The 14,764-nt window shown below is 43.2% G+C and overlaps 1 protein-coding gene across 2 annotated transcripts in view; it reads left to right on the top strand.

Annotated features, from left to right (window-relative positions):
* Positions 1 to 14,764, top strand: part of LOC147106616 (potassium voltage-gated channel subfamily KQT member 1) — a 932,501-nt gene that overhangs the window by 335,641 nt on the left and 582,096 nt on the right. For both annotated transcript variants that reach the window (XM_086007627.1, XM_086007626.1), the window contains exons 8-11: positions 1,590 to 1,700; positions 7,513 to 7,608; positions 11,323 to 11,439; positions 11,755 to 11,902. In XM_086007627.1, the coding sequence (XP_085863753.1) occupies positions 1,590 to 1,700; positions 7,513 to 7,608; positions 11,323 to 11,439; positions 11,755 to 11,902 (472 nt within the window). The remainder of the gene's footprint in view (positions 1 to 1,589; positions 1,701 to 7,512; positions 7,609 to 11,322; positions 11,440 to 11,754; positions 11,903 to 14,764) is intronic.

Here is a 14,764-nt window from a genome sequence, read left to right as displayed (position 1 = left end):
GCGAGCTGTCAAAAGTGACAGCCTTCAGCTTTCATTGCCGGTGTGAGTTCTAACTGAGTCTGTGTAGAAGGACTCAGGTTAGAAGTCAGACTGTCAGTATTTGACAGCTTCAAACAGCTGTGAAACACTGATATTTCATCTGTCAAAAACGCTTGACAGATGAAATTTCAGTCTGTGACGTCGCCTGTTGCTGGGTGGCCATTAATTGGGAATTTTAACCCCCCAAAAATGGGTGTGTTTGGGTTGGGTGGGAAGTAAAAATATAAAAAATCACAAACGCAAATCCAACCCGCCTCGAACCGCCCACTTCTGGATTTATCGGAGGTGGAACGGGTGGGGGGGGGGAGGGGGGCAGGTGACCAACCCACTCCCAGGAGGTGGCTACCTCATTTAAATATTTTAATGAGGCTGCGTTCCTCAGATTTTTTCTCTGTTCCAACTTTAACGCCAAAAGCTAAAGGGAGGCGAGGACTGTTGCATGGAACAGGTAAGTACTTTTCCAGCACTGCTTGTGGGCCATGACGAGCAGGAGTGCGTCCTCCCAGGCCCCCAAGGAAACTGGTTAATCTCCACAGCGATTGGACTCCCACCCCATGATCCGATACCCTCCCAGTGTCCTTCATGGCCCGTGATTTCCTCCCAGCACCTCCCCATGTCCTCCACGGAACCCCTGTGATCTTCTCCCCTCCTCCCCCAATCTCTTTGGCTGCCCGCCGCCCCCCCCCGCCCCCACCCATCATCAACGTCACCAATGCTGATCTCGCCGGCCACTCAATTAATGTCCTCCCCAACCCCCGATCTATAGGGCCCCCCACCTCCTCCCCACACCCCCCCCCGCCCACCCAAGCGATATCCCTCCCGAACCCCCCCCAATCGATGTCCCCACTGTCCCCTGATCTCTCCGGCCACCCCATCGATGTGTTCCCCCCTCCCCCGACCCCCAATCTTTCCCTCCCTCCTCTCCGCCCCCTGGCTGCGGCCTGGTACCGCAGGCCTACCCGCCCGACAGCCAGTCAGCCAGCCTCTCAATCTGGTTGGCTGCAGCCGGGAACCATATTCCAAAAATAGTAATCAGGTCCTGCCGTTAAATTCAGCAGGGCCTGAGACCACAAAGCTGCACCCCCCTGCTTTCGTGACCTGGATGTAATTTTTGTGTCAGTGATTCATCCGGGTTGCTCCTAATAGGGGTCATTATCCAAGCGGGCATTATCTGAGGTAACTCACCCAGAATGTCACAGGCACTTTGCCCTGTGTTTGGAAAATGTGGGCTATAATGTCACAGTGTCAACCTTTGGATTCTGTGCATTCTGACCAGTAACATTTCAAGTTCAGTTCTCTCCCAGAGACATTATCAGCATTTAGGAGTAGAAAGTCAGCTGCAATTCTACATCCCGCCTGACAATTAGTTCTATTGACTTTGATAGCACTGAATATTGGGCGGGGTATGTAACAGTTGCCAAATCAATGATTAGGAAAATGATTCAAATTAAATCAACTTAATACCATTTCTGAGATTTCAGTACTTTGTTACAGCAGAAATTTCCTCGACAATAATCCTAAAATTCACAAGCTGGTCTTTTCCCACACAGGTGACTGTTACAACAATCGGATATGGCGACAAGGTCCCACAGACCTGGATCGGCAGAACGATTGCTTCGTGCTTCTCCGTATTCGCAATTTCGTTTTTTGCACTTCCTGCGGTAAGTTTTTAAAAACAAGATTTCCTGTCGTATGACTTAGTCCAAATATCGCGTTATCGCTTAAGTCAGCCAAAGCAAGAGTCATGTGTTGTCTCGTTCTATGTGATAATGCCCTTCATAAGGCAAAAGATTTAGTTGGAAAGGCTGTCTTGCTATCTGCGGGAATTTTCAATGATTAATCTATCCATAAACACACCTGTATAATCAACACTGTTCCAATTGAGAAGCTGAATCACTCAAACTGTAGAACTGGTCACAGGCGTGAAGTGCGAGTACTCACCTTTATCTATCAGTTACATAGATATGCCAGAAGTGGGCGGAAGCGAGCTGGCCACCAATTTTTTTCTGAAACCAGCCATATCTGCTGGCGCTAATGTGCCAAATTTCACGGCCCAGTACTCTACACATCACTGCCTCACCTTCACCAGCCCTAATGGGACTCTACACAATTCGGCATTACCCTTCCTGAAGCCTAAAAGACGGTCCACTGCTGCTTCACCTTCACTGGTGCAAACACACCAGTGCTTTCTACATCATTGTTTGACTTTCACACTGATCTTTCACTTTCAACAACAGCATCAACTTGTATTTATACAGCGCCTTTAACATAGTAAAACATCCGAAGGCGCTTCACATAAGGAGAAATTAGGGCAGATGACCAAAAGCTTGGTCAAAGAGGTAGGTTTTAAGGAGCTTCATAAAGGAGGAAAGAGAGGTAGCGAGGCGGAGAGGATTAGGAGGGAATTCTAGAGCTTAGGGCCTTGGCAACTCGTGTGTGACCTCGCTCTCCGGGGAGCTGGCATCTGCGTTACCCTTTCCCCCCTGACCTGGCTGCAGCTCATTCGTGCCCGGTGACTCACCCCGTGCAGATCCCGCCTCTAACCTCTAAACTTCGCAAAGTTCCATTTTCTGAACTGGTGCCTGGGAGTGTCAGATTGAGTGATGGGGGGCGATTTTGCCAGGCCTGGGGAAGCGGGACTGCCGGGAAAATGGCAGAATCTGGGAGCGGGTACCCATCCCGCCCCAACCCGCCTCCGTGCCATCTTCCCAGGAGGCGGGTACCCAACCTGCGCCGGGTGGCGTCTCCTCAAGGAGGGAAGGGGATTAGTGCCAATTAACTGCCTGTTAACAGGTAGTTAACAGACAGTTTTGGCTAATCCCTATTTTGCCACCTAAAGTGTGGGCTTCCCAACGGCTCCGAACCTCGCCAGGGTCAGCGAGGTGAGCCGTGGGTCTGCGGGGGTTGGAGGGTCGAAAAGTGCGCTGTGAGGTGAGTGATGAGTGCAAGTGTGGAGAGGTAAGTGTGTGAGGTGAGTTAGAGTGTTTTAATAAGATTACTTACCTTTGCTTCTTCCTCCAGGCTTCATCCCTTTAGGCTGCGGAGCTGCCTCATCTCAGCGGCAGAGAAAGCAGAATGGTCGCTGCATTCTTAAATCTAGCAGCCTTCTGCTTTCTGCTCAGGAAGGCTTTCTAATTGAGTCTTTAGTAAAGACTCAACTTAGAAGACAGATTGTCAGTGTTTGACAGCTTCACAGAGCTGTCAAACGATGACAATTCATCTGTCAAAAAATCTTGGGCTCAGCGCTGCAATCATAATAATTAGCAGGCAGCACGAATTTCACATGCTGCCTGCACTACTTTCAACGGGCACGCCAGATCATGCATCGTGATCTCTGCACCTGTTTTCGGGCCTTATCTAATTTAGCCCCCCAGTGTATTTGGCCTGGTGAAGGTGAGGCAGTGATGTGTAAAGTCCTGGTGTATTTAGCATGCAAGGAAGAATCATGAAGTAATGTGAAGTATTTTGCTGTTCTTCATAGTTATCCATCTTGGAATTGATTGTAAACTACTTCGACTAGCAATGGTGTGGGTAGTGATGGTAAAATATAATTGTGATTACGGAGACATGGCTGCAGGGTGACCAAGGCTGGGAGCTGAATATCCAAGAATATTCGATATTTAGGAAGTACGGGCGAAAAGGAAAAGGAGGTGGGGTAGCCTTGTTAGTAAAGGATGAAATCAGAGCAATAGTGAGAAAGGATATTGGCTCAGAAAATCAAGATGTAGAATCAGTCTGGGTGGAGCTAAGAAGCACCAAGGGGCAGAAAACATTGGTAGGAGTTGTCTATAGGCCTCCAAACAGTAGTGGTAATGTAGGGGATGGCATCAAACAGGAAATTAGAGATGCATGTACAAGGGTGCTACAGTAATCATGGGTGACTTTAATCTACATATAGACTGGCCAAACCAAATTAGCAATAATACTGTGGAGGATGAATTCCTGGAGTATGTACGAGATTTTTTTTAGACCAGTACGTTGAGGAGCCAACTAGGGAACAGGTTATCCTAGATTGGGTATTGTGCAATGAGAAGGGGTTAATTAATAATCTTGTTGTGCGGGGTCCTTCAGGGAAAAGTGACCATAACATGATAGAATTCTTCATTAAAATGGAAAGTGAAGAAGTCCAATCCGAAACGAGGATCCTAAATCTAAACAAAGGAAACTACGATGGTATGAGGAGTGAGTTGGCTATGATAGATTGGGGAGCTTCATTAAAAGGCAAGACGATGGATAGGCAATGGCTAACATTTAAGGAACAAATGCCTGAATTGCAACAGTTATATATTCCTTTCTGGTGCAAAAACACAAAAGGAAAAGTGGCCCAACCATGGCTAACAAAAGAAATTAAGGATAGTATAAATCCAAAGAGGAGTCATATAAAGTTGCCAGAAAAAGTAGCAAGCCTGAGGATTTGGAGCAGTTTAGAGTTCAGCAAAAAAGGACCAAGAGATTGATTAAGAGGGGAAAAATAGAGTATGAGAGTAAACTTGCAAAGAACATAAAAGCGGATTATTAAAGCTTCTACAAGAATGTAAAAATAAAAAGATTAGTGAAGACAAATGTAGAGCCCTTACAGTCAGAAATGGGAGAATTTATAATGGAGAACAAGGAAATGGCAGAGCAATTAAACAAATACTTTGGTTTTGGCTTCACGGAAGAGGACACAAATAACTTCCCAGAAATGCTAGGGAACCAAGGGTCTAGTGAGAAGGAGGAATTAAAGGAAATTAATATTAGTAAAAAAAATAGTGCTGGAGAAATTAATGGGACTGAAAGCTAATAAATCCCATGGGCCTGATAGTCTGCATCCCAGAATACTAAAAGAGGTAGCCATGGAAATAGTGGATGCATTGGGTGTCATCTTCCAAAATTCTATAGACTATGGAACAGTTCCTGCAGATTGGAGGGTGGCAAATAATACCCCACTATTTAAAAAAGGAAGGAGAGAGAAAACAGGGAACTACAGACCAGTTAGCCTAACATCAGTACCAGGGAAAATGCTAGAGCCTATTATAAAGGATGTGATAACAGGGCATTTAGAAAATATCAACGGGATTAGACAAAGTCAACATGGATTTAAAAAAGGGAAATTGTGTTTGACAAACCTACTGGAGTTTTTTGAGGATGTAACTGGTAGACTAGATAAGGGAGAACCAGTGGATGTGGTGTATTTGGATTTTCAGGAGGCCTTTGATAAAATCCCACATAAGAGGTTAGTGTGCAAAATTAAAGCACATGGGATTGGGGGTAATATACTGGCATGAATTGAAAATTGGTTAACAGACAGGAAACAGAGAGTAGGAATAAATGGGTCTTTTTCGGGGTGGCAGGCGGTGACTAGTGGGGTACCGCAGGGATCAGTGCTTTGGCCTCAGCTATTCACAATATATATCAATGATTTGGATGAGGGAACCAAATGTACTATTTCCAAGGTTGCTGATGACATGAAACTAGGTAGAATTGAGAGTTGTGAGGAGGACGCAAAGAGGCTTCAAGGCGATTTAGACAAGTTGAGTGAGTGGGCAAATACATGGCAGATGTAGTATAACATGGATAAATGTGAAGTTATCCACTTCGGTAGGAAAACCGGAAAGGTAGAGTATTATTTAAATGGTACTAGATTGGGAAATGCTGATGTACAAAGGGACCTGGGTGTCCTTGTACACCAGACACCGAAAGCAAACATGCAGGTGCAGCATGCAGTTAGGAAGGCAAATGATATGTTGGCCTTCATTGCAAGAGGATTTGAGTTCAGGAGCAAGGATGTCTTACTACAGTTGTACAGGGCCTTGGTGAGACCACACCTGGAGCACTGTGTGCAGTTTTGGTCTCCTTACCTAAGAAAGGATATACTTGCCATAGAGGGAGTGCAACAAAGGCTCACCATACTAATTCCTGGGATGGCAGGACTGTCGTATGAGGAGAGATTGGGTTGACTAGGCCTGCATTCACTAGAGTTTAGAAGAATGAGAGGGGATCTCATTGAAACGTATAAAATTCTGACAGGGCTAGACAGACTGGATGCAGGGAGGATGTTTCCCCTGTCTGGGGGGGTCTAGAACGAGGGGTCACAGTCTCAGGATATAGGGTAGGACATTTAGGAATGAGATGAGGAGAAATTTCTTCACTCAGAGGGTGGTGAACGTGTAGAATTCTCTACCACAGAAGGCTGTGGCGGCCAAGTCACTGAATATATTTAAGAAGGAGATAGATTAATTTCTAGACACAAAAGGCATCAAGGGGTATGGGGAGAGAGCGGGAATATGGTATTGCGATAGAGGATCAACCATGATCATATTGAATGTCGGAGCAGGCTCGAAGGGCCGAATGTGCTACTCCTGATCCTATTTTTCTATGTTTCTTAAAAGCTCTCCCATTGATGCTGGTGCAGTTTTATCTCTCTAATGCTCCTTTGAGATATTGCCAGGTACCCAACAGTTCACTGTCAGTTTCTTTATTCATACACACATGAACAGACAGGAAAAGATCCACTGTTCTATTCAGCCAGTCCCACACAAATGTGATGCCTCGTGTGTCACAATACATACACTTCCCATCCCACCAGAAAGCCATGGAATCTCATGGATGAGGCGAACAACCAGATAAAAACACAGGTCAATCTGGAAAATTCCTCTCCGACCCCATTAGGAGACCAGGCCCTGATCAATGTTATACAGTACCTACCTTTTGCATGAGGTGATCTCTGCCCCCGCCAGAAACAGATCCAGCTTTCGCTTGAAGGAATTCAGTGAATCAATGTTCACCACACCAGCTGGCAGCCTGTTCCATAGGTCCATGAGAGTTTAGTATTTTGACGACATGACATGGACCTTTGCCTTTTCCTGTGCTTCTGATTGATCTCCTCCAAATGTGCCCGAAGCTCATTACACATGCTATAATTTTAAAACATTTATATTTTCCTCCTCCAATTTTCTGCACTGCTTTCCTCGAGACACAAATCTACAGGTTTAAGCCTGTCATTTCACTCGCACAGGGACACTAAAGGCAATTCTTGAAACTCTACCACCCAGCTGAGATCAGGCAAATCAACACTTGAGCCTGTGGCTTTTCTGATCTGTACGGCTCAGCTTCATGTTTGCAAATGCACTTACCAACTCAGGTACCAACCCAGAATAGCAAATTCAGGAGAAACTTCTTTATCCAGAGAGTGGTTAGAATGTGCAACTCACTACCACAGGGAGTAGTTGAGACAAATAGCATTGATGCATTTAAGGGGAAACTAGATAAGCACATGAGGAGGGAGAAAGGAATAGAAGGCTATGCTGATAGGGTTAGATGAATTAGGGTGGGAGGAGACTCGTGTGGAGCATAAAAAACTGCATGGTCCTGTTGTTGACCAGTTGGGCCAAATGGCCTGTTTCTGTGCTGTACATTTGATGTAATTCTATGTAATTCTACAGGGGAAGCCAGCATAAATGAATTGATCTGATTTCTCTTGTGTCATCCCAGGGGATTCTAGGCTCAGGTTTTGCTCTCAAGGTTCAACAGAAGCAACGACAGAAACATTTTAATCGTCAGATTCCAGCGGCTGCTTCCCTCATTCAGGTATGTCATGGTCTCTTGGTCAAGCTGCGTACTGAACAGAATCCAATGCTTTGGCATTCGGGAAGCCAATGGCGAGTGAAGTTTTACAGTCAGAAATCTAGATTGGCCTTGAATTTGGCTTTTTAAGTTAAAGTTATTGTTGGGATGTTTACCTTTGAGATTTTTCCCATCAGTGGATCCCATTTCTTTCCAGAAACTTTAGAAATTGTATTTTTTGTTAAGTTGTTGCAATGCTACAATAAATGCATGCTTGGATACCCTACCTGCTTGCAGCCCTAATTCAAGAATTGTGGCCCAAATGATGTTAAAGAAAGGTCAAGTCAATTTAATTTATTTTTAAAAGAGCTACTCTATTGTCATCATGGAGCATGCAAACGATTTGTGAGTATATTTTAATCAACAACAGTACATAAAACCCAAGTCATTTTGCAAGATCATAAATTTCATGTTGTATGAAGCTTGCCAGATGTACCTCCTTAATGCATCTCAGATGTGTTTTTTTTATACTCTCCCATGATAGTCTGTCACCACTTCCTGACGCTGCACGCAAACATCGAGAAGGATTGGTGTGCGAGGAAGTGGAATGCATCAATGTGGGAACAGAAGAAATATTTGTGCTGTTAAAAGGGGCTTAGTACTGTGGGATGGTTTAGAAATTTCCTCAAAACATGCTCATGTATAAACATGTGACTAACTAGAAGGTCCCATGGAAAGTGATCAGGGTAGAGACATGTGTGTACACCTAGCCTGCAGCTGGAGCAGAAGAGAAATGAAGAAGAAGAATATAAAACTATTGGGTGATAAAGGGATGGGGTTCACTGGGATGAATACAAAAATGTGCAGAAATTTGTTAAAAGGGTGATCAGAGAGGAAAAGAGTGACCTACAGAAAAAAGCATAGCTGCAGACACCAGATATAATTATTTGAGCTCTTTCACAGTAAGAGGTGAATCAAAGAAGAGGTGAGAAGTTTAAAAGATGCACTTACTCTGCTGGGAGACCATCAGAACCTGCCCAAACCAGCAGGTACCCTGTGTAACCCATTTTGTTGGTCTTCTGCTAGAGTTATGAAGAGAGACTGGGAGAGCCCCTGTGGAATTTCAGGGCCAATAAATCCCCAGGGTTAGATGGTATTTATCTCAGAGTGCTAAAGGAGACTAGGAAAGAGAATTACGAGGCACTGATAATCATTGTGGGGGAGTCACTGGAGACAGGGGAGGATAATGCAGTGCTAATATTCTGAAAGGGTGACTAAACAGAAATGGACAAATATCGACCCATTCGTCTTTTTTCAATCCTATGACAGAATTGATTATCAAATGTAAACTTGAAAACTATCTGTACAATAGCTAAAGTGTCCTAGCCAAAATTTATCCCTCAATCAACACCACTAAAACAGATTATCTGGTCATTATCAAAATTGCTGTTTGTGGGAGCTTGCTGTGTGCAAATTGGCTGCCACGTTGCACGGTGGCACAGTGGTTAGCACTGTTGCCTCACAGCGCCAGGGACCCGGGTTCGAATCCGGCCTCGGGTGACTGTCTGTGTGGAGTTTGCACATTCTCCCCGTGTTTGCGTGGGTTTCCTCCGGGTGCTCCGGTTTCCTCCCACAGTCCAAAGATGTGCGGGTTAGGTTGATTGGCTATGATAAATTGACCCTTAGTGTTAGGGGGATTAAATACGTGGGGTTACGGGGATAAGGTGAGATATGTGTTGGTGTAGGGGTTACGGGGATCGGGTGGGATATGTCTCGGTGCAGGCTCGATGGCCCGAAATGGCCTCTATCTGCACTGTGGGGTTTCTGTGATTCTGTGATGTGATTACAACACTGACTACACTTCAAAAAGTACTTCATTGGCTGTAAAGTGCTTTGGGGTGCCCGGTGGTTGTGTAAGGCGCTATATAAATGCAAGTCAAAGAAAACATAGATTTAAATTCTGCCTGATCAATCTTTTTGACTTATTTTGTGGAAGTGACATCCCAAGTGGACTACAGTAAGCCTTAAAATGCATTGTACCTAGCCTTCTAAAAGGCATTTGAAAACGTTTCATATGAAAGGCTTTTATTTAAGCTCAAAGCTTTGGAGTTCCAGAGTAAATAATGGGAATGGATAAGAAATTGACTGATGGGTAGAAAACAATGGATATTTGTTTGAAGAGTTAAGCGTAGTTGGAGGTGGTGGGGGTGGGGGCAGTACTGAAGGGGGTGCCCCAGGGCTCAATGTTAGGACCACTACTGTTTTCATTTACATCAATCACTTGGACTCAGAAACCCAATGCAAACTGGTCAAATATGCATATGATACTACGCTGGGAAGGGCCGTGAAATCAGAGGAGAAGCTCAGAAATCACAGAATAAGTTGGGCAAAATATGTATATAGGCAAAACAATGGCAGGTGAAATTTAATGCAGACTAATGTAAAGTGCTCCACCTTGAAGGAGAAATGGGCAACATACAAACTCTAGCAATCGCGCTGAAATAACTAAAGTTGAAAGAAGCCTAGGAGTCATTGTAGACTGGCTGCTGAACATATCCGTCCAATGCTAAGCCACAAGATCAACAAATCCAGTAGAATGTTGAACTATATAATCAAATATAAATCAGAGGAAGTCATGGTCAAACCACACAGCGCTCTGGCCAGACCACAGCTCGTGTGTCCAGTTCTGAGCACTGAGGCACAAGGGACACAAACAAGTGTCGGAGGCACTGTAAAAAAGAGCCACAAGTCTGATTCCCTAGTGTGAGTCATGAGGAAAGAGAAAAGAGAAACTTGGGCTTTTCAGCCTTGAAAGGAAGCATTTGAGAGGTGGTCGTGTAGAGATATATAAGATAGTTAAGGGAAGGACAAGGTAAAGCCAGACAATTACTCTAAATTAAATTAAATCAAAAGAGTATAACAAGATGACACAGATTCAAAGTTCTATTCTTTAGACTGTATTATATTGAATTTGCTGATTGCTGTTCTACATTGGATGGACATGTTGCGCATGGGGTCCAGCACTGGGCTTCTTTCAACTTCATTTTTAGCTATTTCAAATCGATTCTTGGTAATATGTAAATTTAAGACTGATATCAGGAAACTCTTCTTCACTCAAAGAGTGGATCAATACATGGAATGGACTCCTGGATAGAGTAATTGAGGCGAAAACCCTGAAATCATTTTAGGACCAATTGGATGCTGCAATGGGGGACCTTTAAGGCCATGCTGGGTGCAGGAATTAAGATGGACTGGATAGCCTTCCACATCCACAACGATCAAGGAGTCAGAGTTAAGACAGACATGTCTGTGTACTATTATTTACTGTTTTCTTTTGTTTTGGAAAATCACAAGGAAGCCTGTTTGCAAGTTTGATTTATTTTTGACTAATGATGTTTTTCAATGAATATGAAAATATGAAATTCACAAATGACTACTGTCTTTTCTGGGACTGGTGATAGATTATGATAGACGAATAAACAAACCTGTGAAGCATCAGCGAGTTGATGCTCAATTCGACAAACCTCTTCCCCTCACAAAATTTTAGCCACATAATAGTGAAATCATTTATTCTGAAGCTTTCAGCAAATTGAGTCAAGATAGTTAAGTGCATGAAAACCAGTCCTTGTCACAAGTAAATGTACTGTAGTGCTTTTGTTCAGTTGCAAATTCACAAGAAACATTTAAGTCCTCCCAAAGAGATATTTTAAACAAATTTGTTGGTTTTATTCCTTTCAGACATCATGGAGATGCTACGCCGCAGAAAACCATGAATCTGCAACATGGAAAATATATGTTCGACAACCTACCAAATTTTATGTCGCGTCTCCAAGTCCAAAGCCAAAGAAATCAGTGGTAATGACAATCTTCCCTTCTTCATTCTTTTCTTTAAGTTATCTTCCACCTTTTTGTATTCCCACTTCCCCTTTCTCCCTTTTCTTGATTTTCTATCACAGCAGTAGGGAGCCCTGCTCAGACAGGTCAGATCATCATTTTTACCTCATGAACGTGCAATAAGTTCCACATTTCCACATGCATGAGCTGGTGTGAGCTGGTGTGAGCTTTGCCCATGGATGTTTACTGACTGTGTGTGCCGTGCAAACCTTGGCACCTTTCTTACGAGCCTGATGTTCGAGTTGAAAAGAAATTGTTGTCTGCTTGTGCTTTCAGGGTAAAAGAAAGAAGCTCAAGACTGATAAAGACAATGGATTGAACTCTGAGAAGTCACTGAATGTGCCGAACATCACTTACGACCATGTCGTTGATAAGGATGACAGGAAATTTGAAAACTCAAATATCGATGGATATGATTCATCAGGTAAGAGAGAGAAACGATTGAGATTTGATAACAATTGCCCTGTTAGCTGGTCGAAAGAAGACTTTCTCGGGTGGAATAGGGAGGCAGCCTGCTGCCGCTTACCAAGCTTGTAGGGAAAGGGTAGTAGAAATTTGGAACTGTATTCCCCCAAAAGGCTGTGGATGCTGGGACAATTAGAGCTTTCAAGACTGAGATCGAGAGATTTTTGTTGGGTAAAGGTATCAAGGGATATGGAGCTAAAGCGGGGAAATGGAGTTGAGGTACAGATTAGCCATGATCTAATTGAATGGCGGGGCAGGCTCGAGGGGTTAAATGCCTAATTCCTGTTCCTAATGTTATTATGTAGACAGGTGATTCGGAAAAGCTTTGCCAGTTCTTTTTTTTTAATCTGCAAATTCTGGCTGCCTTTTAGAGCAATTCAGGATATAAACCTCGACTCTTTGGCCTGTGCCTCTCACTACAGATATGCAAGGACTATCCTGAGTCCAATACAAAGTCCATGAATATTTGCATGGTTGCAGTAACTTTGGTTTTTACTGATAATGTAAGATAGAGATGAGAAAAAACCAATCCATGCAATTTAATAACGTAGCAATGAGCCTCAAAGGTGTTTCAGAAGCTAGGATTGCTGCCTAGCTTTTGATCTGTCACTGTAAGTTTGTTGGCCTAATGGATTACCCTATACAATTATATTTGGAGTTCCTTACTATTACTGATTAAGAGAAGGGACAGCACCAGTCTTAGGACACTTTGGAAAACAATTCCAAAAACGCCCTTTAAACATTACAATCAATCACATTGTAACTTGATCCTTTTAAAGCAACCTGCTTTTAATTAAAAGGAAGAGTGAAGCATTTGACCACAAATATGCTTTGAACATCTGAGTCTTGACCTAAACCGTAAAATCTATCAAAGGTATTTGATAACAATGTAAACAAAGTAAACTTACAGTATCTTATAAATACAACTTATTAAATATTATTTGTAATTAAACTTGATATTCATAAAATCAATGTTGGGCAATAGATAGAGTGGAGAGGAAATATATGCAGGGTACCTACACTTGGGTGGTCCACTAGGCTCAGGAAGTCTGAGAGAATGGGGTAGATTTTCAACTTGTCACCCTGGTGTAAAACTGACGCTGTGGATGGGCCGCCTCTTATTGAAACCGCCTGATTTTCATTGCCATGGAAATTAAAATCTTGCGGTTTCTACAATGGGCAGCTGATCCTCAGCGCCAGTTCAACGCACTGGCAGCTAGTTGAAAATCTACCTTAATATGAGTGAGCCCACAAATCTTTCGTCTTAAAGTAATGCCATGACAACATCAGGATGTGAATTCCTTAAACACCAAAGGGCAAGATTTCATCTCTGCACTGTGCATAATGAAATCATAGACCTGTTTATAAAGAATGCATTTACCAGTTAGTGCACAGAGTATGATGCTCCATGGAGTGATGAAAGACCTGGTCAGATTTCTCTGCTCTTTGAAGCTACGGAAAGTAAACAAAATGTGGAAATAAACGGAAAATTTGAAATTCATCTTATCAATCCGAACATGTGGGCCTTTTTGTGAAACTCTAGATTTGGGTTGAGGTCTGCAATCTGTGTGTCCCTGAAATGAAGCAAGTGGAGATTACTGGGTCCATTTTCTGGGAATGAAAGGTCTGCACAGAGGAACAGGGCAGTGTCTCATTTCATGTTATCCAGTCAGCATGTTGTTTGGGAAACAAATGTTCTGAAGTCAAGGAAGTATTTTATTATCTAGGCCAGCATCACATAATGGAAGTGAGTCCTATTTGTATATTTTAAGGAAACTAGTAAATATACATTTTTTAATGAGCCGAGAACTTATGGTAGGCAATACTAGCATCCAAACACTGAATGCATTCCCATTAAACTAATTTGCCCACTGGTTAACCTCTTTATTTTAAATTGATAAAACACCTGTTCCCTGGTAAATGGCGAACAATTTAATTCATTAAGCATTGGAATGCTGATGTCACTCTACATCATTTATTTCTAGGTTATATTTTTCATAATAGTGGTGTATTTTATCAGGTATAGGTCTCAGCATGTCCCAGCCCTTGTCTGCTTGAGGCTAGTTAATGTTACATTTATGTGCTATAGTCTTTCAGTCACATTTTAAGATATGTAACCTGATTAGAATCATAGAATCATAGAATGGTTACAGCATGGAAGAAGGCCATTTGGCCTGTCGAGCCTGTGCTGGCTCTCTGCAAGAGCACTTCAGCTAGTCCCACTCCCCGCCCTTACCCCGTAGCCCTGCAATTTTTTTTCCTTCAGGTACTTATCCAATTCCCTTTTGAAAGCTGTGATTGAATCTGCCTCCACCACCCTTTCAGGCAGTCCATTCCAGATCCTAACCACTCGCTGCGTAAAAAAGTTTTTTCTTATGTCGCCTTTGTTTTTTTTGTCAATCACCTTAAATCTGTGTCCTCTGGTTCTCGACCCTTCCACCAATGGGAACAGTTTCTCTCTATCTACTCTGTCCAGACCCCTCATGATTTTGAACACCTCTATCAAATCTCCTCTCAACCTTCTCTGCTCTAAGGAGAACAACTCCAGCTTCTCCAGTCTATCCACGTAACTGAAGTCCCTCATCCCTGGAATCATTCTCGTAAATCTTTCCTGCACCCTCTCTAAGGCCTTCACATCCTTCCTAAAGTGCGGTGCCCAGAATTGTACACAATACTCCAGTTGAGGCCGAACCAGTGTTTTATACAGGTTCATCATAATTTCCATGCTTTTGTACTCTATACCTCTATTCATGAAGCCCGTAAGCTTTTTTAACTGCTTTCTCAACCTGCCCTGCCACCTTCAACGATTTGTGCACATATA

This window comes from Somniosus microcephalus, chromosome 15 (assembly GCF_052327205.1).
Source record: "Somniosus microcephalus isolate GS21.2 chromosome 15, FLI_Smic_1.0, whole genome shotgun sequence".
Taxonomy (NCBI): Eukaryota; Metazoa; Chordata; class Chondrichthyes; order Squaliformes; family Somniosidae; genus Somniosus; species Somniosus microcephalus.
Note: the sequence above shows the minus strand (reverse complement) of the source record. Positions and strands in the feature narration are given on the sequence as shown.